Source organism: Myotis davidii, unplaced genomic scaffold (assembly GCF_000327345.1).
Source record: "Myotis davidii unplaced genomic scaffold, ASM32734v1 scaffold299, whole genome shotgun sequence".
Lineage (NCBI taxonomy): Eukaryota > Metazoa > Chordata > Mammalia > Chiroptera > Vespertilionidae > Myotis > Myotis davidii.
The window spans coordinates 3,095,825-3,119,116 of NW_006293088.1; the positions used below are offsets into that span (position 1 = coordinate 3,095,825).

A 23,292-nucleotide genomic window follows, 5' to 3' on the forward strand; every position below is an offset into this window, starting at 1 on the left:
CATTTTAGGCCGAGTCCTAGGACCGTAAAACTGCACAGTGTTATTAACAGGGAGGAACTCTGTGTCTCTCTACTTCATCTGTTCAATTTCAGTCTCTGACAGACGCCATGGAAAATACCTGGTGTGAATGATACATTAATTCACACGTCGCTTGCCCTGCTCAAGTGACCACAGGCAGAGCCCGGGCAGCCAGCAGTCAGTGCCAGGCACGTCGCCCACTGCTGCCCAGCCAGGTACTTACTTTCTCCACCAAGTTCCCTGGAAGAAGATTCTCTACAAACTGCCGCAGGTTCTCTGGGACAACCGCGTTATGGAAGAAGGAGACTTTCCCGTTTATGACTCCGACGATAGAGGGCGTGCTGTGTGCTCCCAGGTGACGGGCCAGGCGCCTCTCGTACCCAGCATGGACCACGCCGATCCCTATACCTGGAAAGTATGGGGGACCTACATGAAGCCTTTTGTCCCTGGCGGTTGAAGAAATGCTCATTAATTTTTTGGTGTGAGATGATGACCTAGCAGAAGGGGGTATCTCACACTTGTCCTCCTCTCTATTCCTTCTGCCTTAGTTCGAGCCAGTGGTTGCCGCCGTTAGGGCTGTAACCTCCTTTCTTCTGCTCTCCCGTTCTGTAGCCTGTCCTTCACGTAGCGTTAACAGTTAGCTTTCTAGAGAGTAGGTCTGATTAGGTCACTCCTCTATATAAAAACTTTTCTCGGCTTTATTACACATTAAAAAATGAAGCCCAGCTTCCTTAGCCCGGAATGTGAGGCTCCTGACTACCTGGCTCCCAGCTCTTCCTGCCCCCCCCCCCCCCCCCCCCCCTCCCTTACCTACACCCAGTCACGCCCTGCTGCTGCTGGCTCTTCTGAGAACACTGCTCTGCTGGCACTGTTCCTTCTGCCCTAATGTTACTCCCCCGCTTCCTGCCCAACCAACTCCTAATCACCTTTCAAAAGAATAAGTAAAAAGTTGATGCTTGACGGTCATTGAGTTGAAGAAAGTAGACCAATACATTTCAGGAAGATTTTTAAAAGAAGCTTATAAAATGGGCGCTTTCAAAAATTTAACTTTGGTAAACTAGAAAACCTAGTTAATCAGAAATTTTCTAAGGTTAATTTATTAAGTGCTTCCTATATATCAGGCACTTAACAAAAAAAACTGTCATTTAATATTCAATCTCAGGAAAGCATTTTGGCAAATCTGAGTGCTTCTGAACGACAGGTTGAAATGTCTGTTTTAGAAGAAATGAACCAATGGTTTTACAGCGCATGCCCTCTCCAGAGAAACATACCCCTCAGGCTGTCTGTCCCTTTTTAGTTACTCAGAATAGGTCTGCGCTCTCTCTCTCTCTCTCTCTCTCTCTCTCACACACACACACACACACACATTTAGTTCAGTAATTCTAACTTTACGGAGTTATTAAAATAAATATCCTCCCTGGATCACTAAGGTTTTCCTGGCACTAAGTGGTAACGATAACAAAGGAAAGACTAACCTGCGATCGAGAATGGTAACGGATGACCATTGATGTTATGGGCTGAATTGTGTCCCTCACCCCACCCCTTGCAAGACCCTAACACCCGGGACTTCCGAATGTGAATGTATTTGGAGAGTGTGCCTTTAAAGACGCACTGAAGTTAAAATGGGGCCTTCTAAGCGTGGGCCCTAATCCAATATGACAGGTGTCCTTATAAAAAGTTTAGTACACAGAAAAAGAGACACACCAGACCACGCACACATACAGAGACGGCCACGTGAACACACAAGGGGAAGGCCACCATCTGCAAGCCAAGGAGAGAGACTGCAGAAAAAACCAACCCTGCCAACACCTCGATCCTGGACTTTCTAATCTCGAGAACTGCGAGAAAATAAATTTCCGTTGTTTATGTGGTATTTTGTTATGGCAGCCCTAGAGAATTAACATACACAATGAAATCACAAATACCATACGAATAATCTGAAAATCCTACCAGCCTTAACAGTGATGCTTGAGGGCTGCTTTGTTTACCAATCATTTTTAAGCTTCTCCTATGTATTGGGCCCCCAGCTAGATGTTAGAAGACTACATAGGTAAAGCTTCACATTAATAATGCAAAGTGAAATTGGCTGATTCATTTCCCCCTGAAAATGTGTCCTTGGAAAATACTAGTCACCATGAACTTGTGAAGAGAAACCATGCTGTTCATTCTCAACATCCCATAAAACTCAAGATTAGAAAGTTACGTTCTCCCATATAAACTTCTTCCAATGAATAAGATTATCTTACCCAATCCTTCCAGTTCTTCGACTACTTCTTTCCAAACAGGCTCTATGTGGATACAGGTAAAGCACCAATCTGAGGTGATCTTAATGAGGTAGGGTCTCTTGAAGCTATCGGGAACCACTTTATTCACATAATATGAAAAGTGCAATAAATGTCTCTCATCAATGGGCTCCTGATGCTCAGAACCGAAGGGGAAGTGCATGAACGACTCCTCAAAATAAAAATTTCCTGGGAACTGGCGGAAGCGATGCTCTTGCTGCTTCTGGTGGTCCTGGTTCTCTCTACCCTGTCCGTAGATATCATACTCAGATCTCTTTTCTTCATGGGAAAGAATCTATAAAGAAAGGAAGAAAGAAAGAAAAAGAAATCTATGGAATGAAAAAAAGTTTACCCAAAGAATGTTCCTGTAAGCAGCTTGGAAGATATGAGAAGAAAGTAAATGTAGATATGACATGATTAGATATTCTAAATCAGTCACTCTCCATCCAGAACATTCTCTCAATAGAAACATTAAGTATTTCAAGACCAAATTACTCCAGTCACTTACTCATGTTCATCTTGGATTTAAAGACTTTTGAACTATCATAATACTAAGCACATCAGTAAAACAAATAAAACTTAACATAATGTTGACCATCAGGGCTCAACCACAAGAAAATGGACTAGGTCATGCCACTTAATTGGAATGATTCAAACCAAAATATGAAAAGCTGGACACCAAAAAGTAACCCCAGACTGAGTTCAGTGTCTTGTGTGTTGGCCGACTTTGTTTTACTTAGAATTAACTTTGACGTCTGAAATTTGAGACCCTGCTTTAGGATGAAGTCATTCCAGGAGCGGGGCTGTGTGGTGAAGAGCATTACCCTGTCCAAAGTGGGAAGCTTATCTTTTGTCTCCCGGGCACACTACTTAAGCTGACATGTTAGAAAACTGTGGAAAATCTTGTGTTTAAATGTATTTGCAACCTTGTGTCACATTAATAACTACAGGCAAATTGGTCTGTAGTTCTTTAAGTTTCTAGAATATGTGCTGCCAACGGAGTACATCATGTAAGTTTCTAAAGAGGAAATAGAGATATACCTTCATGGTAATCCTACAATTCTAATTAAAGCCTTTAAAACAGGCCATTTACTATTAATTTTTATTTTTAAAGTATTTTTACTGATTTCAGAGAGGAAGGGAGAGGGAGATAGAAAATCAATGAGAGAGAATCACTGATTGGCTGCCTCCTGCACACCCCCCACTGGGGATCGAGCCTGCAACTTGGGCATGTGCCCTGACCAGGAATCAAACCATGACCTCCTTCCTAGTTTATAGGTTGATGCTCAACCACTGAGTCACACCGGCCAGGTTAGGCCATTTTTTAAAAAAGAATTTAAGTGCTCAGGTACTAGTTCTGACACTGGATGTGGCCAAATATGGGTCTCTCTACCATCATCTAGAAACTGGGTCAAGGGCATAGGGAATATGCCCTGTCTGAGAAGACTTTATTACACAGTTAGACATGCTTTGTAAGAGCTAATAGATGCATCCCCAAGTTTGACACAATACCTCGTAAGCCTTGCTAATTTCAATGAACTTGTCTTCTGCTTGAGGATGTTTGTTTTTGTCAGGATGCCTGAAACACAAAAGGGCGGGCGGTGAGAATGGGCTTAATGTTTCACATTCGGTCAATTAACATCCTTGTCCACAAGGTTCCCCACCTCAGAGGCAAGTGGAAGGCTATTTTGTTAGGACAGTTTCTTAAAAATGAGCAATCAGCTGCTTCACATGACTATTAAAAAAATGCAACTTTAACACAGGCAATTTCTTCCCAAAGTATTCCAGCCGGGCACGGTTTCAAAGTGCAACAGGAGACCGTCCTGCAGCATTTTCTAGGAAAGGTGGGAAACACGTGTGCCTTTACATCCCCAACACGGCTAACGCTGGCTCACGCTAAAGTCACTTCTCTGTAAGAACCAACTTCTCTTCCGAAGGCGGCATTTCATCCCAATGCTAGAACAGTATCAACGATATCAATTTCTTCTCAGTTAGACAGAGGAGATAGCTTTAAGGATGCAACATGAATTTGTTTAGTAGCAACCATGTTTCAAATAGCATCTTGCTGCTATGTTCAAATGAGCTTATTTTAGTTTTTACTGTTACTCTGGTTATCACATTCTACCTACGCAGGCCTTTTACCTGCAAATAGATAACGTTTTCAAGGCCACATGTTTTAAGATGTGAGCAAAGTCTACAGTTTAAGAAGCAAAATGATTTCAACTAATATTGGAACAACTATTTGTTTGCTACTATACACAGCCAGCAATTATCCATCTTGTGGTCATATCTTATTATGTAATCTGCTTGTGTTTATACCAATTTCAGCTTTGGGGAGTTTAAAGTCCTGGAAAGTAGGGGCTGGGTTTAATGTCCTTAGAACCCCCTAAGATCTAAATCAGTGTTTAATTTTTCAGTGTTCATTTTATTGAAACTCTATTGCAGACCTTATTCTTTATGTAATCACTTCTGCTAACTTCTAGTAAATTTCCTCTAGTCAAGGTTCTGGAAAGAGAACATCCACTGGGAAGCAAATGACTACTAAAAACAGCACCAAGTATATCAGGATAAAAACAATTTGCAACTTGACCAACTTATTCTAGCAGGAACATATTTTTAATGAATTATACCACACATTCTGATTTCAGTAAAAATAAAGAAACTACAAATGGTTGGTTGTTGAATTTGGACATCACTCCCTAATAATACTTGTTATGAATATTAATGGGGAAAATCTCAGCTGGTATAATGAAAATAGTATGAAAAAGGAGACATATGTAATACTTTAAACAATAAAGGATTCGAAAAGAAAAAGAGAAGAAAATAGTATGACTTAAGGAAACAAGGTGATGGTTTTGCAGCATGTTTCTGGATGACAAAAAAAGGTGCTTTAAATATTCAAACTCAGGTTAGGGGCTGACAAGATAAAAGTTATGCGATCATACAAATAAAGATTTAACAGACAGAACTCTGTAGGGGGAAGGGTAGGAAGGGACTTTTAAAGAGACTGAACCAAAGAGAGCTGTGAGGGCAGCTGGGTTAAAACCACAGATCCTGCAACAGAGGGAACTGCAGGACAGCTTCAGCTTATAAGGAATATTTTTCTAAACACAGGGAGACAGCACAATGTTGACAACAGTTAGAAAAAGATAACTTCAGCTCTAGGAAAGTACTGTTCAATGCTATTTTCAGTGCATGAAACATTTCACAAACTGCAATATATACACATCCTTTACATTTCAAAGGGAAGAATATACTGTACTTGGCATCTACAGGTGGTCTAGCTACCTCTAAGGGAATAAAAACAAAGGTAGAAAGAGTAATATAGTTTGAATGACAACTGTAATTAAAAATTAAAAAATACAAAAAATAGTGAAAGTAAACATTAAAAATAATATAGTAAAGTATTAGAGAAATCTACTGTTCAGGTGACTGGCCATGTTATACCCCTTTGCTTCAAATAAAATTTTGTGTTCCTCTACTCTCACGTTCTGTAACCTGTTCTCTGTAACTCTTTTCTTTGGAGTGGGAGGAATTGTTTATTTTGCCAATGTAGGTGACAAAAGAAAAGTACCTATGATAAAACTTCTTTATTGGAAGACAAATAGTTTTCCTGAGAAAAAAAGTAATTTTAAATGGTTTCACGAAACAAGGGGCTCACTCTTGAGAAGTCTAAGCCACACTATTATAAAACATAGGAGAGGAAGGCTACACATCCAATTCGGCAATTAACCACGTCCCCCTGCTATAGTTCATTTTGAGAAAACACTACTATTTTTCAGTGCATATGAAACCGTTACAAAAGGAGACAGACTATTTCAGCGATAAAACACTGCCATAGCCAAAATTTAGCAGAAAATAGTACAGCGAAAATCCAAGGTAAAGTAAAATTTTAGTTTTTCACTGGATGATACTCTATATATTTCTATGGTGATGAGTTACTCCTAAAGAGAATCTAATTAAGGAAGAGAATCATATAACTCATTTAATTAATATAATACTCTTTTCAGCTTTGAAGACAGCAAAGTCAAAACTGTATGTTTTAGTAGGTCTTACATACTCAAGCGATCATTTCTGCTTCTAAAATGCTGCCAAAGGCCATGTCCTGTACAAAAGAATGTGAGTACCTTATGAGTTCATTGCAGATTTATAAATTTTGCTTTAAACATAAAAAGGCAAGAGTTTGAAGTGATGTCAAAACCAACTTTACTGTGAAGAGTCCCTGAAAAGAGCCCATGCATAATTAGAGATTGTGTTTTTTAGTAACCGATTCTGGATTCTTCATGATATGGATAAGGTCTAAAATATCCATTCAAAACGTTATATTTTAAAACTATCTTTTACTGTATTGCAACCAGTTTAAAACTAAGATGCATGCTTCATTGAAGAATAATGGTGTCAGCAGTCACACACAGCCTGCAATGCCATCTGCATGTTGCAATTTTGCTCCTGCCTGACTTCCTTCCCACCCAAACACTGACTCACTCTTACTTCTGCCCAGATGGGTAAGTGATTAAAAAAAAAAAAAGCAATAAACTACCTGGTGGTGCAGAGGTCAAACTATGGAAGCCAGAGGTAATACAGAATTAACCCATAAAACTGGGACAGCAAAACCCTCCCTCAGAGTGTAATTATAAGGTTTAAATGAGATAAACATAGAACATGGAGTCTAGCATGTAGGTGCCCAGTGATGGTTCCCATCCCAAACCTTCTTCCTGTTCTTACGCCTGGTTCACCCAGCTGCAGTCTCCCGTGTTCTTTCCCTCCTGCTGTTCCCTTCCAGCTATATAATCCAGCATTTCTACTTAGGCAAGTCCATAGTATTAGTATTAGTGGAAGAAACTGATGCTGTCTGTCCAAAATAAGTTTTAAATTTCTTGCTATCCTGCTAATTCATAAACATGTGTATATTCTCTAGCATATATAATATCTACAGGTAAAATTCTGATTTTTCTATAAAATAACAAACTCAATCCCCGAATATTCGTTTAAAAAATTGAGGGCAAAAAGCTCTTATTCTAAAATAGTTTGAAAGCTTAAAAAGTAATGATCTAGAAATTAGGATTGAATGGTGTTGCCTTTAACAATGACACGCATGAGGAGTTACTTTATGAATAACATCATGGGAAGGGTAGCTTATCCATTGTTGAGTACATATACATTTTAAACATTAAAGTTCCCTCCTACTTTATTTTATTAAAATATATTTTATTGATTTTTCACAGAGAGGAAGAGAGAGGGAGGGATAGTTAGAAACATCAACAACAGAGAAACACCAATCAGCTGCCTCCTGCACACCCCTCACTGGGGATATGCCCGCAACCAAGGTACATGCCCTTGACCGGAATCGAACCCGAGACCCTTCAGTCCGCAGGGCGACTCTCCATCCACTGAGCCAAACCAGTCAAGGCTCCCTCCTACTTTAATATTAAATATGCTAATGGTATCTAGGGCAATTAAGGGGGTTTCACATTAACACAGGCTTTGGGTCACATCACTAAAATTATAGAGAAACATGAACATTAGACCTCCCAAATAAAATATTTTAGACAGATACATGTTATATATTTATTGAACACAGAGACAAATAAAAGCTAATCGGAATTTAGGCTTCATTTTCCTGCTAAAACTGCTCACCTTACATTAAACTATTTCTTTGTTTCACCTACCATTTCCGGACGAGCTTCTTATAAGCCTTTTTAATATCAGCCTGACTGGCTCTTCGGGTGACCCCTAGGACTCTGTACGGGTCAAAAGCCAACGCAGACAGAATTTGCAGGATCAGAACCAGAACTATCAAGAACTGCCAGGAAATGCTCAACTTTTTCACTTCCATTTCTCTTCCTTTCCAGAGCTGAAATAATTGAAGAGGCAACAAGTTTCAGCGGTAGAAACCTGGACAGTCTTCCTTTTTAGGTGAAGGTATAAGACATAGAGGTGAAAAACAAAACAAAGAAAAGATATTTTGCAGGAAAAGCGTCACGCTGTTTGACTTAATATTTAAAAAAAGTCAACAACCTCACAACTATTTACATCACAAATAAGAATTATTATAGAACAATTATAGATGAAAAGATGAGCAATCAGAGTAGCAACTCTCCAGAATCCTTGGATTAAAAAAGCGTTAGAAATGACTAAAAATGAATAAGATGAAGAAATGATAAGCAAATGTGGGAAGATGTATATGAAAACCAAGGTGACTACATCTCAAATACACTGTTTCACTTATTCTGTCAATAATAGTGTAAACTTAAAATATGAGGTATAAGAATATCCCACTTAGTATAGATGATAAATAAATTCATGAAATGATCAGATGTACCATGTGCAAAATCACCAAATGAGATAGTTGTGGCATCCTTGGGAGTTAAGTAAGTACAAATACAAAAGTGAAATACTCTTAAAAAAATGGCGCAATTATGATTTAAATATGCTCCAATTCTGTTCTTTCTCACCCAAGCCCATGAGAACAACAAAAAAATGAAGCTGCTCTTTAATTTGATCGTTAGCAATAAATGGAAACCTCAGGAAATGCTCAACGTTTTCACTTCCATTGGAGAAAAAATTTAGTTTTCCACGTGAAGGGAAATTAATAACCAAGGCTGTAGACCAGACATGGTTCTCAAATATTAAAGCTCCATCTCTGGTGAGTGTAGTGACTGAATTCACCCAGGGTTTCTGGAATGATCCTGGCTGGTTAATGAACACGGTAGTGCTGTATTGCACAGACACTTGCACTCCAGGATTGTGATCTTGGGGATATCATACAAAGGCTTCCCAAGGGCCATATTTATCCCGACTTCTCCTAAACTAAGTTTGAAGGTTCAAGTGTCTATGGTGGCACCTTTCTTGAGAGGGTGAGTGAAAGCTCTAACAGCTGTGGATTCTGACAGCTAGAAGTCTAAATGCTGCCTGAGGGTCCGCACATTGACTAACGCGATGGCCGACGTTGAGGACTGCATGCATGCTGAATAAAATCGGAAAACAATGTCTTCCTCGATCAGGCAACCTGTAACCTATTCTGTCCTTCAAGACACGCACAGCCCGCCAAGAGTCTGGATGGGGATGTAGCTACTGGGTACGCGCATGGGCTCTGGGATCAGCCTAAGACCGGGACCCAACCTCCACCACGTTATGACCTTGGGCCAATCACTTAAACTGGTGAAGCCTCAGTGTCCTTATCCAAAACATGGGGGCGAAGAAGGCAGTCTTGAAAGGATCGACCTGGGAGTTAAACGCATGTGAAGTATTTACGGGGCAGAGGGTCAATCCATCAGCGGTCCTGGTTATCTATCATTCTTTTGCTATCGTGCTGTGCAATCAGGCCTTATTCAACTGTGTCGGTCGCCTCCAGACAGAAGGCCCAAGTGGCGGGAGCCGTGGAGTCCTTTTGCAGACAGCGGGCCGGTGCCGGCCTCCGGGCAGGAAACCATCTGCCCAACAGGTAGGCAGGCTACCGCCCTTGGGCCATAGCCCCTAAACCAGGCAGCCGCTCCGCAGACGCGCTCGGAGTCTGAGCAACGCCTCGGGCTCCCGCCGGAGGTCGCCGCCCTCCAGGAGATGGTCGCCTCCTCCGCTGCCCGCCGAGAGCCCTGGGCTGGGCCCAAAACCGAGCCTGCCCGGCCCCGCCGCGTCCGCCGCTCCGCGCGTCACGCCGGGAAGGAGTTACCGGGAAAGGGCACTGGCCTCAAGGGCTGCAGAGTCCAAGGTCCAGTGAGTCCGCTGGCCAGGAGGCTCTGGTCCACAGCAGCGCTCGCCGGGGCCTGGGGAGGGGGAAGAGGGAGAGGGACCAGCCTGAAGGGAGTCACGTGGTACTTAAAGGCCCAGCGCCTCGAAGGCAGGGACTGATTGCTTGTTCGCAAGTGTATTTTGACCCTGGCCGCACGCCGTCTGCGCGTGGGCCTAACGCAGTTACCATGGGGATGAGGAGCGCTCTTTGGCTGGATCAAAAGGGATGATCGTAACCAAAGAGGTCAAAACGTGCCTGCTAGCTAGGCTAAGTCGCGGTGCAAGATGGGATGCCAAGGAGACCTCCCCGATCCAGGGAGGAGTTTCCAGTGCTACCAGAAGATGGCCTGCTCTAGCAACAGTTGCTAAGGTGGGGAAGCAATCGCTGGTCCCGCTTCTCTTTCAGCCTATTCATAGAATCCTACAGCGTCAGAATTGAAAGGACCTTAGGGATTCTCTCTAGTCCAACTCCTCCATATGCTGATGGGAAGACTGAGGTCCAGAGAGGGGCAGGGACCTTCCCAAGGCCTAGAACCCAGGACTCTTAAACCCATTTACCCAAAAGCCGGCTCCACCTTAGTGCCAGCCCCTGCCCTTAGCACGGGAAAGGGATGTGTGGTGGTGGTGGGGAAAGGGAGAGGCACAGGTGAAGGAGGTAAACTTTCATTGAGCCAATGAGATAGGTTCTTTACAGATATAGATTTCATATCCTCCCTGCACTGTTTTTATTTATTTTTATGTCCTTTGCATTTATCACCATGTAACATACTACATATTTTATTTTATCACTAGGGGTCCAGTGCACAAATTCGTGCACCTTGAAAAGAACTGTGGGCCACAAGGCTGCAAGGGGGCACAGGGGCAGGTCCTGGCTGCACCCAGGCCCAGCCCCTCTTGCCGCTGCAGCCCCTGGTACCCTGTCTGCTGGCAGACTTGACTTGCACCTGCTGATGGCAGTGTGGAGCGAGTGGGGTCGCCAGCAGCAGGTGTGAGACTGTGGAGGTGGAGCACAGGAGGAAAGAATTTTCAGTAACCACCAGAGGCTCATCCCGATGACAGCAACAGGTGCCCTGCCTTGGTCTGGCACCCCTGCTCACCTGATCCACCATCCCCCCATGCCCGATACTTGCCATGTTCTGTGTGTGCCCCCTGGTGGTCAGCGCACATCATAGTGACTGGTTGTTCCCCCATTTGGTCTATTTGCCTATTAGCCTTTTATTATATAGGATTTCTCTTCTCCCACTGGAATATAAGCTCCTAATGTCAGAGCTTTTGTTTGTGTGTGTGTGTGTGTTTTTTCTCAGAGCTTGCACAGACCTTGGCACAGACAGGATTGCAGTAAATATTTTTGGAATAAATGAATGAAAGGGGCTGCGGTTTTGCTGCCCAGGAGTATACCTTCTGAGAGTGTGGACTTGCAGTCAGGTTCCAGTGTAAATCTTTCCCGCCTCTGCCACTCACTACCTCTGTGATTGTGACCGGTGACTTCACTTCCTCCAGCCCCAGCGTCCACATACGTAAAGGGGGAAAGTACTTCCCTGGTAGTACAGTAGTCAGGGACAGATGAGGTAATGTGATGTAAAGTGGCTGGGACTCCATAAACTGGAGCAATTGCTTTTCAAATGTGGAAATGAGCGGTGCAAACTGGCGGTTCCAAAGAGTAGATTTCCATCCGTGTTTTTCCTTTGTGGGCGGGAGGAAAGATGGGAAGGGATGAGCAGGGAAGGGAAGGGGGGGCCTGTAAGGTGGGCTTGGTTGGATGAGACACGAGTTTGGAACAGTGAACGATGAGAAACGGGCAGCAGTCGGCAGGGTTATGGTTTTACGGGGGGCAGAGGAGGGGCCTCTAGGGACAGACCGTGGCTCCAGGCACAGCAGTGACAAGCAGTGGGACCCACTCCGCGCCTCTGTAAAACCCAGAGGTCGTGGGGGCCAGCCGCAGCGCCGCGGGTGTGTGTTTGGGGCGTGGTTTGGCGCGGGGGGCGGGGCAAGAAAAAAAAACGCTCTGCTGACCTGCGAGCTCTTCAAGCCCGACATGATCGAGGACATCCAGGTGCGCCCCGCCCCCTCCCAGCCAGCATCCCCCCGCCCTTCCCCCGGTTCCCTTGCCGGGCGCAGACTTCAGTCACGGACGTGGATGGCGAGGCCGCGCGGAGAGGGTTGCTGGAGCCACAACATAACTTAATGGCCGAGATCCCCCCTCCGTGCCAACCAGTACCCCACCCCCTTTGGGAAACGGTTGTGGGGAACTTCGTTTTTCTTCCCGGCAGCGAGCCCACTGCATTCATTGCTGGTAAAGCCATCCCGCGCCTGCCCATCAGCGGGCACTGTTGCTGCTGCAGCACTGTGCTTTGGCCAGCAGGAGGCGTGTTTGCTTCCCCTCCTCTAGCATGAAGGTCCCAGCATCCACTTGGGCGACAGATTGCCTGGCACCCTGTCCCTGGGCAGGTCACCCTCTTTGAGCCAGTTTCCTGGGCTGTGAAATGGGGAGAACATTAGTACTGCCCTGCGGGCTAAATGAGATAACGGGTGTGAGGCAGCAGTGTCAGCCACAGATTAGGGGCTCACGTGTTGGAGTTGGCTGTGCCCTGTCCTCCTTGGCCAGCCCCTCATGTGTTAAGTTTATGTTCTGTAAGGGGTTTTGGAGATGAACGGCCTTATGCAGGTAGTGGAGGGAATAATAAAGTTGAACATTGGAGGTTCTCTTTAAAAGCACTTGTTTAGCTGCCATATTGGACAGCGCAGACAAAGAACATTTCCATCATCTCAAAATGTTCCCGTGGGCATTGCTGCTGAAGGACCTTGAGGATAGGGCTGTGTCTTATTCCCGTGGATCCAGAGGAACTAGCCCAGGGCTGGGTCCCAGAGGACAACCAGCAGATAACCAGTATCTTCTTGCTTCCACCCCACTCCCTGTCTCAGTGACCGGCCTCTCCATCCCCACACCTGTCAACCTTAACCATTTATCCATCTTCACCATCCACCCAGATCCTGTCCATTTTCCTTCCTTATTTCTGTGGTCTGCCCTCTCACTTCTCTCTTCCATCTTTGCCACCACCCGACCTGGCTGTGGCTCACTCCCTTCGTTGTCCTCCCTGCCTCCAGGATGAATTTTCTAAAAGGCAGATCTGATTCTGTCCCTCCCTTCTTAAAACTCTTGCGTGGCTTCTCAAACAGCTTCCTTGATATGACCACACAAATGCCTCATCCCTCACTACAGTTCCCCCATCCCAACTTACATTTTCTATTTTACACTTCCTTTTTTTTTCTTTTTGTTAAGGCAACACATATTTATTTTCTTGCCTTTCTGGCGGTCAAGGATCCAAGGTGAGTCCTAAGTGGTTAAAATAAAGGTGTCAGCAGGGCTGCTTCCTTCTGGAGGCTCAGGGGAGAGTCCATTCCTTCGAGAGGCTGCCAGCATTCCTTGGCTTGTGGCCACATCACTCGAGCCTCTGCTTCCATCATTACATCTTGCTATTCATATCCTAATATTCTCTAGGGCAGCGGTCGCCAACCAGTGGTCCGGGTGGTCCGTGAGGTCCGAAAGGTTGGCAACCGCTGCTCGAGGGCCTCGGCTAAGGTCCCCTGCTGGAAGTCTTTCTGACCGTTGAGGACTGAGTTGGATGCCCCTGTACTCTCCCAGTCCCTTGTGCTTCCCCGGGAGCACGTCTCTCTTTGCTGTGTCATTATTGATTTATCTGTGTGCAGTCCCCACATGATGTTTGCTCCTTGAGGACTGAGATTGTTCCCTGCTGTATTTTTAGTGCTTGGCACAGCCCTGGGCACATAGTAAATGCCTCCAAAATACTGAATGAATAGGTAAGCAAAGGCAGGCTCAGTTTTTGCCCATATGGCTGCTTGTTTATAGATTTATGCGATCTGGGAGATAGGGGGACAGGGTGAGAGTCACAAGAAAGCGTGAGAGTAATAAATAGCGCTGTGTGTTTCTTTCCAAACAGAGGGCCGGCTCTGGGTCTCGGCGCGATCAGGCCAGGCAGCTGGTCATAGATCTGGAGACTCGAGGGAGTCAGGCCCTTCCTCTGTTCATCTCCTGCTTGGAGGACACAGGCCAGCAGAGCCTGGCTTCACTGCTGAGAGCGAGTAGCCAAGCAGCAAGGCGGGATCCGGAAGCCATCAGACCCCGGGACCTCAGGCCTGTGGTGGTCGGACCAGAGGAGCTCTATCCACAGGTTCTCAGACCAGGGGTGCCCCGGCCAGTGGACAGTGGTGTTGGAGGATTCAGTGATATCTGTGAGTACTGAGAGAGGTGGGCGTGGCCATTGGTACAGCCAGGCAGGCTGAAATTCAGAATTTAATTTTGGTTTTGCCTTTCTGAATACTCATAGGGGATGGGTGGAATATTTTAATTTTGGGAACCCCTCCTCTGAAAAGCATGTATTCTTTTCTGAATGGGTACTTTCAAATGACTCGTCTTCTGCATCACAGATTCTTTCTTCTATTTGGTCAAGTCTGAGATTGATGTTCTCTGTTGCATTTATTTTATTTTATTCATTGTGTTCTTCAGCTCCAGAGTCCCTTGCCCCTCCCCTGTTGGACCCTGGCACTCATGTTTTCCCTCTTTGTCTTTCTCTCCAGGTGCTCACGGGCGACGGAGGGGAAACGCTGATTTGGTGAGCATCATATGATTTGGGGCCAGTGGCATTGGCTTTGGGCCCTCTTGCTCCTTACTCCCCAGGCCCTTCCTTGCAGTTGTGTTGGGGGCTCAGGGAACCCCGCCCAGCTGGAGAGAGGGTCCCGGTCCCAGGCCCCTACAGCTTCCTGACTCCGGCTCAGCTCTTTCTGGAGCAGGTTGGCCCACCCTGCCCTTTCCTCATCTGTGACGTCAGGGGGTCAGAATTGGCTGTGGCACCTGCCCCAGGCCGAGTCACTCACTCGCTCACTCACAGTGTCTATTGTGTGACTGCTCTGGCCTCTGGGCTGGGATACTGTATATGTTTCTAGGAAGAAATATATGAGTATAAAGAGTGCTACGTACCACAGACAAAATGAACAGGCTGATGGGAGAGAGGATTACAAGGGAAATGCTGAGCCTGGGGAGGAAGTGGTGTCAGTGCTCCGAGGTGGGCTGGGCACGAGCCTGCCCACAGAGTCACCCACATGATCCTCAGTGCTCCCCTGGACTGGGCGGTCTGTAGGTCCTTTGGTGTTGGATTTCTAAGCTAGGGGCTCCCACCCCTGAGCACGGTCGTGGGAACTGATCTCCCCACTTCGAGCGATTTGAACATCACACCTAGTGCTCCCCTCCGTCTGCTTTGCAGTCTGTTTGCCGAGCCCTGCAATGCTGGGCGTGGACCCCGCTGTTCCTTCAGAGGCAGGGCAGACCCCTTTCCTGTCTCACTGCTCCCGATTGCCCATTGCCCACCACCTGAGTGAAACCCAGGGGCCACCTTCCCGCCTTCTCGCCTGGTGAGAGCAGTGAGACCCCGGTTTACGTTGGTCCCTGTGCTTGGCAGGCGTACATCCTGAACGCGGACCCCTGTGGCCACTGCCTCATTATCAACAACGTGAACTTCTGCCTTATGTCGGGGCTCAGCACCCGCAAGGGCTCCAACGTGGACTGCGAGAAGCTGCAGAGATGCTTCCGCTTGCTGCACTTCGCGGTGGAGGTGGAGAGCGACCTGACTGCCAAGGTGAGGCCTTGTCCTTGCTGAGAGGCGGGCGAGGCGGGGCGGACTCCCTGCGAGGGACCCCTGAATGCAGGCGACTCCCCAGGACTAGCCCTTAGGTCTGTAGGACCATGAGAGGCAGTATTGCCCAGTGGTTTCCAGTTTAAGCTTCAGACTCGGAGAGCCCTGGGTGGAGGACTGGCCCGCCTGGTCGTTGCAGGTGACTCCCAAGCCTCAGTGACATTGTCTACGCAGAGAGAACAGGATTGGCCTCCTAGCGTCGCTGTGAGGATTCAGTGAACAGTGCCCAGCACAGCACCTTTGCCCCAAGAATGGTGGCTGCTGTGACTGCTACGAGTGTCATTACTCCCGTGTTGGCCCTGGCAGCAGGGAGGGCGCTCTGCCCAGGTGCCCAGGATGGGGACCTGATCCGCCGGGGTCTGGCTCACCTGCACCCTTCTCTCTGCAGCAAATGGTCCAGGCTCTGATGGAGCTGGCGCGGCGGGACCACAGGGCCCTGGACTGCTGCGTGGTGGTCATCCTCTCTCACGGCTGCCAGGTAGGGGCCTCAGCCTCCCGGGGCGGCTGTTGGCGTCCTCCCCGGCTTCTTGGTTTTGTAACCAGGGTTCTTGGTCTTCTAGGCCAGCCACCTCCAGTTCCCGGGGGCTGTGTATGGCACAGATGGGAGTCCTGTGCCCGTGGAGAGAATCGTGAACATCTTCAACGGGACCGGCTGCCCCAGCCTGGGAGGGAAGCCCAAGCTGTTTTTCATCCAGGCCTGCGGGGGAGGTAAGCAGGTCCTTAGCCTCCCTGCGGGAGAAGCGGGTGGGGAAGGAGCCGCCGCCTGCCTCCTGCTCCATCCAGCCCCCCACGATATCCAAGGGGTCTCTCCAGGCAGGCAGAGGGCCCGCACATGGTCGCTGTTGTTCGAGCAGCAGTACCTGCATCTGGCTAGAGTAGGTGTCTGCTCTGTCCAGCCTTTCGAGGCCTCAACGCAGAGGTTCCTGCAGCGTTGGCACCTTCAACGCTAGAGACTTGACAAAAATAAACCAAGTGGAGGAGAAAGAACAACTCCTTCAGCCCTGGCCGGTGTGGCTCAGTGGGTTGGAGTGTCATCCTGTATGCTGGAAGGTTGCGGGTTTGATTCCCGGTCAGGGCATGTACCTAAGTTTCGGATTCAATCCCTGGTTGGGGCATGCACGGGAGGCAACTGATCGATGTTTCTCTCTCACATTGATGTTTCTCTCTCTGTCTATGTCTCCCTTCTCCTTTCTCTGAACATGTCCTTGGGGGAGGATTAAAAACAAAAGAAAAAACTCCTTCATTTTCCTTGTTGTCATTCTCCTGAGCTCCCTCAACCAGATCTCCTTCCCACTACCCCCAAGAAAGGGAGGCCAGCTTTCTGGGAAAGTTAGTTAGCCCGTCTTCCAGCTCCGTGCCCGCCCCAATACCCATTCTCAGTAGCACGATCTTTGCCATGTCTTTGGACTCCATAGTGGGGCCCACAAGGCCCTTGGTGATCTGGCCCCAGCCCCTTTGCCTCCCCAAGCCCGGCATGCTGTGCCTGCCCAGTGCCGCTCAACCTTCCCGGGCTGCCACAGGCTCTGGCCTGCCCCTCTGCCTTTCCTGGTGCCATCCTCTGCCTTGTCTCCTGGCCAACTCTTGACCATCCGTCCTTCTGGTTAAAACTTAACTGTCACGGCCTCCAGGAAGTCTTCCCGAAACACCTGCTTCCTCCAACCTCAGGATTAGCTGGCTCTTGTGCTCAGGCCGCTCCTGTCCTTCCCTGTCACAGCACCTTCTTCTTCTTCTTTTTTTAAAAATATATTTTATTGATTTTGCATAGAGAGGAAGGGAGATGGACAGAGAGTTAGAAACATCGATGAGAGAGAAACATCGATTAGCTGCCTCCTGCATACCCCCCACTGGGGATGTGCCCGCAACCAAGGTACACGATGCCCTCTACCGGAATTGAACCTGGGACCCTTCAGTCCGCAGGCCGACGCTCTATCCACTGAGCCAAACCGGTCAGGGCTCACAGCACCTTCTTGTGTTGAGACAGCCTCATGCCCTGGTCAGCTCCCTCAGGGCAGGGGCAGGCCTGTCTGCCCTACAGCCAGGTCCTCGCCTGGCACAAAGCTCACAGTTTGGTTGCATCTTATGTAGATTCTAATTATTTGAACTTGAAATAGAAGCATATAAAAATATCTGCGAGTGAAATCTGAAATAATGTAGACTCCCGCCATGAAAAAACAAACCCAAACAACTCGCTGGGAAGACCAAGGCTCGGTGCTGGAACGCAGCTGCCTTGGGCATTCTGGTCCCTGCGGAGCCCCCGCAGGAGCTTGTGATGACCGCTGCGGCCACACGGGGGCGGCCTGTCAGCTGAGAACAGAAATAGCCATGTCCCCATCTCAGTGTGTCTGGCGGGGTGTCCTGTTGACATGCAGCAGGAAGTCCGTCCTGGATTCTGGTTGCTGTTTTAGAGCTCCCTGTTGTTACAGTGTAAAACCATTTAAAATCCTTTAACGCTCTTCACGGAGAGGCAGCGCGGGCGCGGGCTCCTGGGTGGAAACCCGCGTCCAAGTGGGGAACTTTGGTGTGGAGGGTTGGTGAGCAGTATGGTGCACGGTGACACCGCATGGCGATGCACGGGCGGCCTCCGAGGGCCTGCCCTGTTACAGCTCCTGCCGAGAAGCACGCGGAGGCGCGGGAGGCTGCGGTGCTTGTGGGTTGCAGGTGCTCGGCCAACAGGTCCTCTCCCCACTGAATGTTCTCGCTGACGGGGAAGGAGTTAGTCCCGCCTCCGGGGAGTTCTGACTTTGAGATAGGACCGTATGAAAGTATCTGTGAGTGAAATCTGATCGAGCCTCCTTAAGAACAAAGCTGTGCATACAGTGCGTAACCCGGGAGCTAGGCTTTCGCATCAGATTTGTAGAATGAGGTTGAATTGTGAATACACACGGCTAGCGTCCCCTGTCCGGCCCACTCGTTTCTCCCCAGAGTCCCCTCTCGGATCCTATTGTCTCTGCTCCGCTTTTCACGGGCAGTCCCTCTGCCCACCTCTGTCTCCTTAGGCCATTCTTCGTCATCCCCCACTATCCACTGAAGTGCCCCCCGACCCCCACACCTGGCTGCCCAGGTGGCCCCGGCCGCAGTCCTGTGTTCACATCTCAGGTCCCCTCCCCTGGTCCACTCAGGTCAGTCCCAGATTCTAGAATCTCAACCAAGAAAATAACCAGACGCAGCGACCTGAGTAAGCTGCAGTCCAGCTTCCACACCCTCAAGCCCCCTTTGCAGGCGTGGGGGCCTCCCTGGGGCACAGCAGCGGGGCCGAGAGGCAGGAAGGTATAAGGCAGAATCCTGGCCCCTGCCCGTGAGCTGTGAGAACGCAAATTACCAAGTTTCTGAGCTTCAGCCGTGTGGGGTGCGGGGTCAGCAGATGTTGGAGTTGCTGTTATGGGGTTGCCAGAACCATCGCTGTCTCATCTTTGTTCCTGCAGACAAGACCCCAGCTTCCTGGGTGAGCTGTGACCTCCCTCCTTGCTATTTCCCACCAAAAACGAGCCACCCAACCCTGTCCGTTTTTCCCACCAGGACTGTCCTCCCGTCTCACATCGGAGGCTGGGTCCCAGGCCCCTGCTCCAGACACCCTGCCCTCGGGGACCCTCTGGGCCACTCCGCCTCCGCCTCCGCCTCTCTTTCCTGAAGCCCTTTCAGCTGCCTTCTTTCTGTGACCGGCGTGCTTTACTTTGCAGAATGTCCTCCAAGCCCGTCCAAGCTGTAACATGCATCAAAATTTCCTTTCCATTTTTAAAAAAATATTTTTATTGATTTTTTTTTATAGAGAGGAAGGGAGAGGGATAGAGAGTTAGAAACATCGATGAGAGAGAAACATCAATCAGCTGCCTCCTCTACACCCTCTACTGGGGACGTGCCCACAACCAAGGTACATGCCTTTGATGGGAATCGAACCTGGGACCCTTCAGTCCGCAGGCCGACGCTCTATCCACTGAGCCAAACCGGTCACGGCTCCTTCCGATTTTTAAGGCTGAAATACTGTGACTTGTTTTCTTAATGACATAAAACTTGCTATTTTAACCATCAAGTATACAACCCAGTGGTATGGAGTACATTCGCATCACCACCATCTAATTCCAGAACTTTCTCATCACCCCAAAAGGAAGCTCCGTCCCCATCCCCGCCTCCTCTCAGCGCTGGTGACAGCGAACCTGCTGTCCTCTCCGGGGATTTGCCTCCTCTGGACATGGAGTCGTATTCCGAGGCCTCTAGTGTCCGGCTCCTCTCGCTCCGCGTGCTCCCACGGTTCACCCACTTGTGCCGTGGACCAGCGCTCCGTTCCTTTCTGAGCCTGAGCACTTTCCATCCGGCGTCTCTGCCACGTCTCGTCCACTCACCTGTGGAGGGGCACCTGCGCTGTTCCCATCTCTGCCTGTTGGGAATAGTCCGGCTGTGACCCTCTGGGCACATGTTTTCCTTCGGACTCTGCTTTGAATTCTTTTGGGTGCACACCTTGTAACTTTTTATAGCTGTATTTTACATTATAGCTGCATCTTTTCACCCTCTGCCCCCAAATTTTACTTAATGAATATGTAAAACGCTTGTCGTAGACAAAAGTAAAACTTCTGTTTCGGTTTCCGACACGTCTTTGCCCAGCACCCTGCTCCAGAGAGCGGGCGGTCTTGGGCTGGGACAGGCGACATGGAGCCCGAGCTATGGTCTATGTGTTTCAGTGACGAGTGCTGTCTGGTTTCGCTCCCTGCAGGGCAGAAGGACCATGGGTTTGAGGTGGTCTCTGCTTCCCCTGAGGACAGGGCCCCTGACGGTAACCCCGAGCCAGACGCCTTCCCGTTCCAGGACCACCCCGGCAGCTACGACCAGCCGGATGCCGTGTCTAGTTTGCCCACACCGAGTGACATCTTCGTGTCTTACTCCACCTTCCCAGGTGAGTGCATCCGCCAGGGGCCCTCCCATCGGTCCCAGAAGCAGCTGTGAGAGAAAACACCTGGGCCCGAGTCTCCGTTCCCCTCTTGCCACCTGTGTGGCCCTGAGCAAGTTACTTCACCTCTCTGAGCCTTGGGTTCAGGCAGGCGGGCGCCATGGTAGGAAAATTTATGGAGGAATGTGCCCTGGGGCTTGTGTGCCTCACCGCATCCTGGCCTCGCCTCCGTTTTCTCATCTTTAAAGTGGGACTAAGGATCCTACCTGTCACAGGGCTTCTCGAGGTGACTGGCACGTCGCTGAACGCAGTCCCTGGCACGTGGCAGGTGGGACAGGAGTTAGTGTCCTTCCTTTCTGGTCCCTCGGAGGAGTCATTTGACCTCTTAGCCTTGGTGTCCTTGTTGGAAAGCTGGAATCCTAGCCATCGTCACGAGGTGGTGGTGAGGATGAAATAAGATGGCACGCGGGACAGGGGAGTGGGACAGGGCGCAGAGCGGTGGGCCGCTCCTGCTAATGTGTGAATGGGTCAGAGTTGGGGGGGGGGGGTGGGGGGCCGCCTGCATACATGGGGCGGGGTGGCTCCAACAATGCCCGGCCTTTCTCCTTCCCAAGGTTTTGTCTCCTGGAGGGATACCAAGAGCGGCTCCTGGTACATCGAGACCCTGGTTGGCGTTTTGGAGCAGTGGGCTCACTCGGAAGACCTGCAGAGCCTCCTGCTCCGGGTGAGCTCCGCCTCTGGGAAGGAGAGGGGAGGCTGCTGGGAGGGCGGGGTGGTGTGGGGAGCACGCAGACATAACACCTTGGCTTGCCATGCGTCAGTGCTTTCACTTCTCTAATGTGAGATGTTACTACCTGTGGTGACATTGGCCCCTTATGCCAGGGCCACATCCTCCTCGGCTTCTCCGAGGTCCCCAGGCTGACACCTTCCGCTCCCCTCTCTCCCGACGGAGCCCATCCTCAGCACCGGGCTGGGCTGGCTCAGTGGACAGAGCATGGCACCCCCTAGGCAGGTCGCAAGGCTGTCCCTCCACCCTTCGCCCCACTGCATGGTCCTATACCCTTGACCCTCCAGAATCATGGCTCCTCTTCAGGGTGAGGCCCCAGCGAGAGAGCAGCGAGGATGTCCTGATAGGCCCAGCCTCGCTGAGTGAGGTCCCACTCAGAGCACTGGCTCCCTCCCAGGGTCCCAGAGCACATGGGTGTCTGCTCAGGTGTCTGTGCCGTGAGAGGGGGCTGTCTGGGCAGGGACCTCCTGTCTTCTGCGTAGCCTCTGGCTCTGCTTTGCCGAGCAGAGAGGAGAAGAAAAGCCAGGTGCAGGGCCCCACGTGCCATGGGCAGGTGAACTTGGTAAGGTTTGAATTTGGAAATTTTGAATTCTGAGGTTTTTTTTGAATTTACGGTTGAGATGCTTGCTCTTTAACCACCCCCAGCCGTCCAAGGAGGCTGCAGTTGAGCCGTTTAAAGGTGCTTCCTTAGGAGACACGCCCCCACCCCTCTGGGATTCCAGAAACGGAAGGAATTCTTGGTTGGATGGAGAGAACTCACAGAGCTCCCCGTGGTCGTGTTTTCACAGGTCGCTAATGCTGTTTCGGAGAAAGGCATTTACAAACAGATTCCTGGGTGTTTTAATTTCCTCCGGAAAAAACTCTTCTTTAAAACTTCATGACGCCAGGCCCCCGACCCTGCCTGACCCTTTACCCCCTGACCTTCCTGCTCCCTGCCCGGTGTCTGCCGAGGCCTGGGCTTCCCTCAACTCCGGCTGTCCCCTGTGGAAGGATTTTGTAGCCGTTGGGGGTCTGCTCTTTCTCAGCTGGTGGCAGACAGGCTCTTAGCAGCTTCCAAGTTGGAGACAAGCGACCGACCGACGATGGAGGGAGAGGAGCAGAAGAATGCCGTGGACGGAGTGCGGCTTTCCCCCGTGGCTGGCTGCCTGGCTTGCGACCGGGTCTGATCCTTGTATTTCCTCTAGAGCAGGGCTTCTCAGCCATTTGGGGCCAGACACTCCTCTGCTGGGGGTGGGTGCTGTCCTGTGCATGGTAGGATGTTTAGCAGCATCCCTGGCGTCTACCCAGGAGGCACCTGCGGTGACATTTGCCCCGACTGCCAGTCGCATCTCTCTCTGGACAGTGACAACCAGAAATGCCTCCAGACATCGCCACATGTCCCCTGGTGGGCCCCCACTTGCGAACCACTGACCTGTGGGGATGTTTTAGCTACGCACAAACCAGCATCTCTTAGAGCAGCGAGTTTGGGACTACTGGGGTCTGAACAGCTGCCATCTGTGAATCTTACATGAAGTCCTGAAAGTTATTAATTTTTCCTGCATTGCAATGTCCTTAACAAAATAAACCTCAGGTGAATATGGACTCTCTTGTGCCTGTCTGCCCCCTCATTTTGCTTCACCTGTTTGTTCTTCCTTATAAAGGAGACTTGCTTTTTTCAAAATATTTCATTTGACCCCCACCCCTACCCCATCCCAGGAGGTGGCTCAGGGAGGTCAGGTGGCTTGTCCAGGGGAACCCCGTTAACCCATGGAGAGACCTGGCTGCACCCGGGTCTTCTGAGTCCAGCCTGTGCCTCCAGGGGCCTTCCTGGCCGGAGGACCCTGCACTGGGGACAGGGACATGATCGGCTGGCCACCCCAGAGAAGGCCCCAACCCTGAGGTCTTTTGAAT

The 23,292-nt window shown here is 49.3% G+C and overlaps 2 protein-coding genes across 3 annotated transcripts in view; one reads left to right on the top strand and one right to left on the bottom strand.

Moving 5' to 3' along the window:
• Nucleotides 1-10,260, bottom strand: part of DNAJC16 (DnaJ heat shock protein family (Hsp40) member C16) — a 28,245-nt gene extending 17,985 nt beyond the window's left edge. The window contains exons 1-5 of one of the 2 annotated variants that reach the window (XM_006766691.2): nt 9,970-10,260; nt 7,970-8,154; nt 3,813-3,879; nt 2,265-2,595; nt 242-426 (exon numbers count right to left, since the gene is read on the bottom strand). In XM_006766691.2, the coding sequence (XP_006766754.1) occupies nt 242-426; nt 2,265-2,595; nt 3,813-3,879; nt 7,970-8,136 (750 nt within the window). In that variant the 5' untranslated portion in view covers nt 8,137-8,154; nt 9,970-10,260. The remainder of the gene's footprint in view (nt 1-241; nt 427-2,264; nt 2,596-3,812; nt 3,880-7,969; nt 8,155-9,969) is intronic. The other variant, XM_006766692.2, reaches the window with a different exon arrangement.
• A 1,584-nt stretch (nt 10,261-11,844) lies between these two features.
• CASP9 (caspase 9) lies at nt 11,845-23,288 on the top strand. The gene is made up of 9 exons (XM_006766783.2): nt 11,845-12,081; nt 13,988-14,279; nt 14,625-14,659; nt 15,503-15,679; nt 16,125-16,214; nt 16,297-16,444; nt 20,442-20,621; nt 21,230-21,339; nt 22,191-23,288. Exons 1-9 carry the CDS (start codon nt 11,845-11,847, stop codon nt 22,281-22,283), a joined length of 1,362 nt encoding a protein of 453 aa, XP_006766846.1. The 3' UTR covers nt 22,284-23,288.
• Nucleotides 23,289-23,292: the final 4 nt, after the last annotated feature.

Excerpts from the sequence above, each read along its gene's own strand:
- CASP9 (XM_006766783.2), top strand. The coding sequence starts at position 11,845 with ATGGTTTTACGGGGGGCAGAGGAGGGGCCTCTAGGGACAGACCGTGGC. Across the intron at positions 14,660-15,502 it reads GGAGGGGAAACGCTGATTTG|GCGTACATCCTGAACGCGGA; the intron begins GTGAGCATCATA and ends TGTGCTTGGCAG. Across the intron at positions 16,215-16,296 it reads TCCTCTCTCACGGCTGCCAG|GCCAGCCACCTCCAGTTCCC; the intron begins GTAGGGGCCTCA and ends TTGGTCTTCTAG.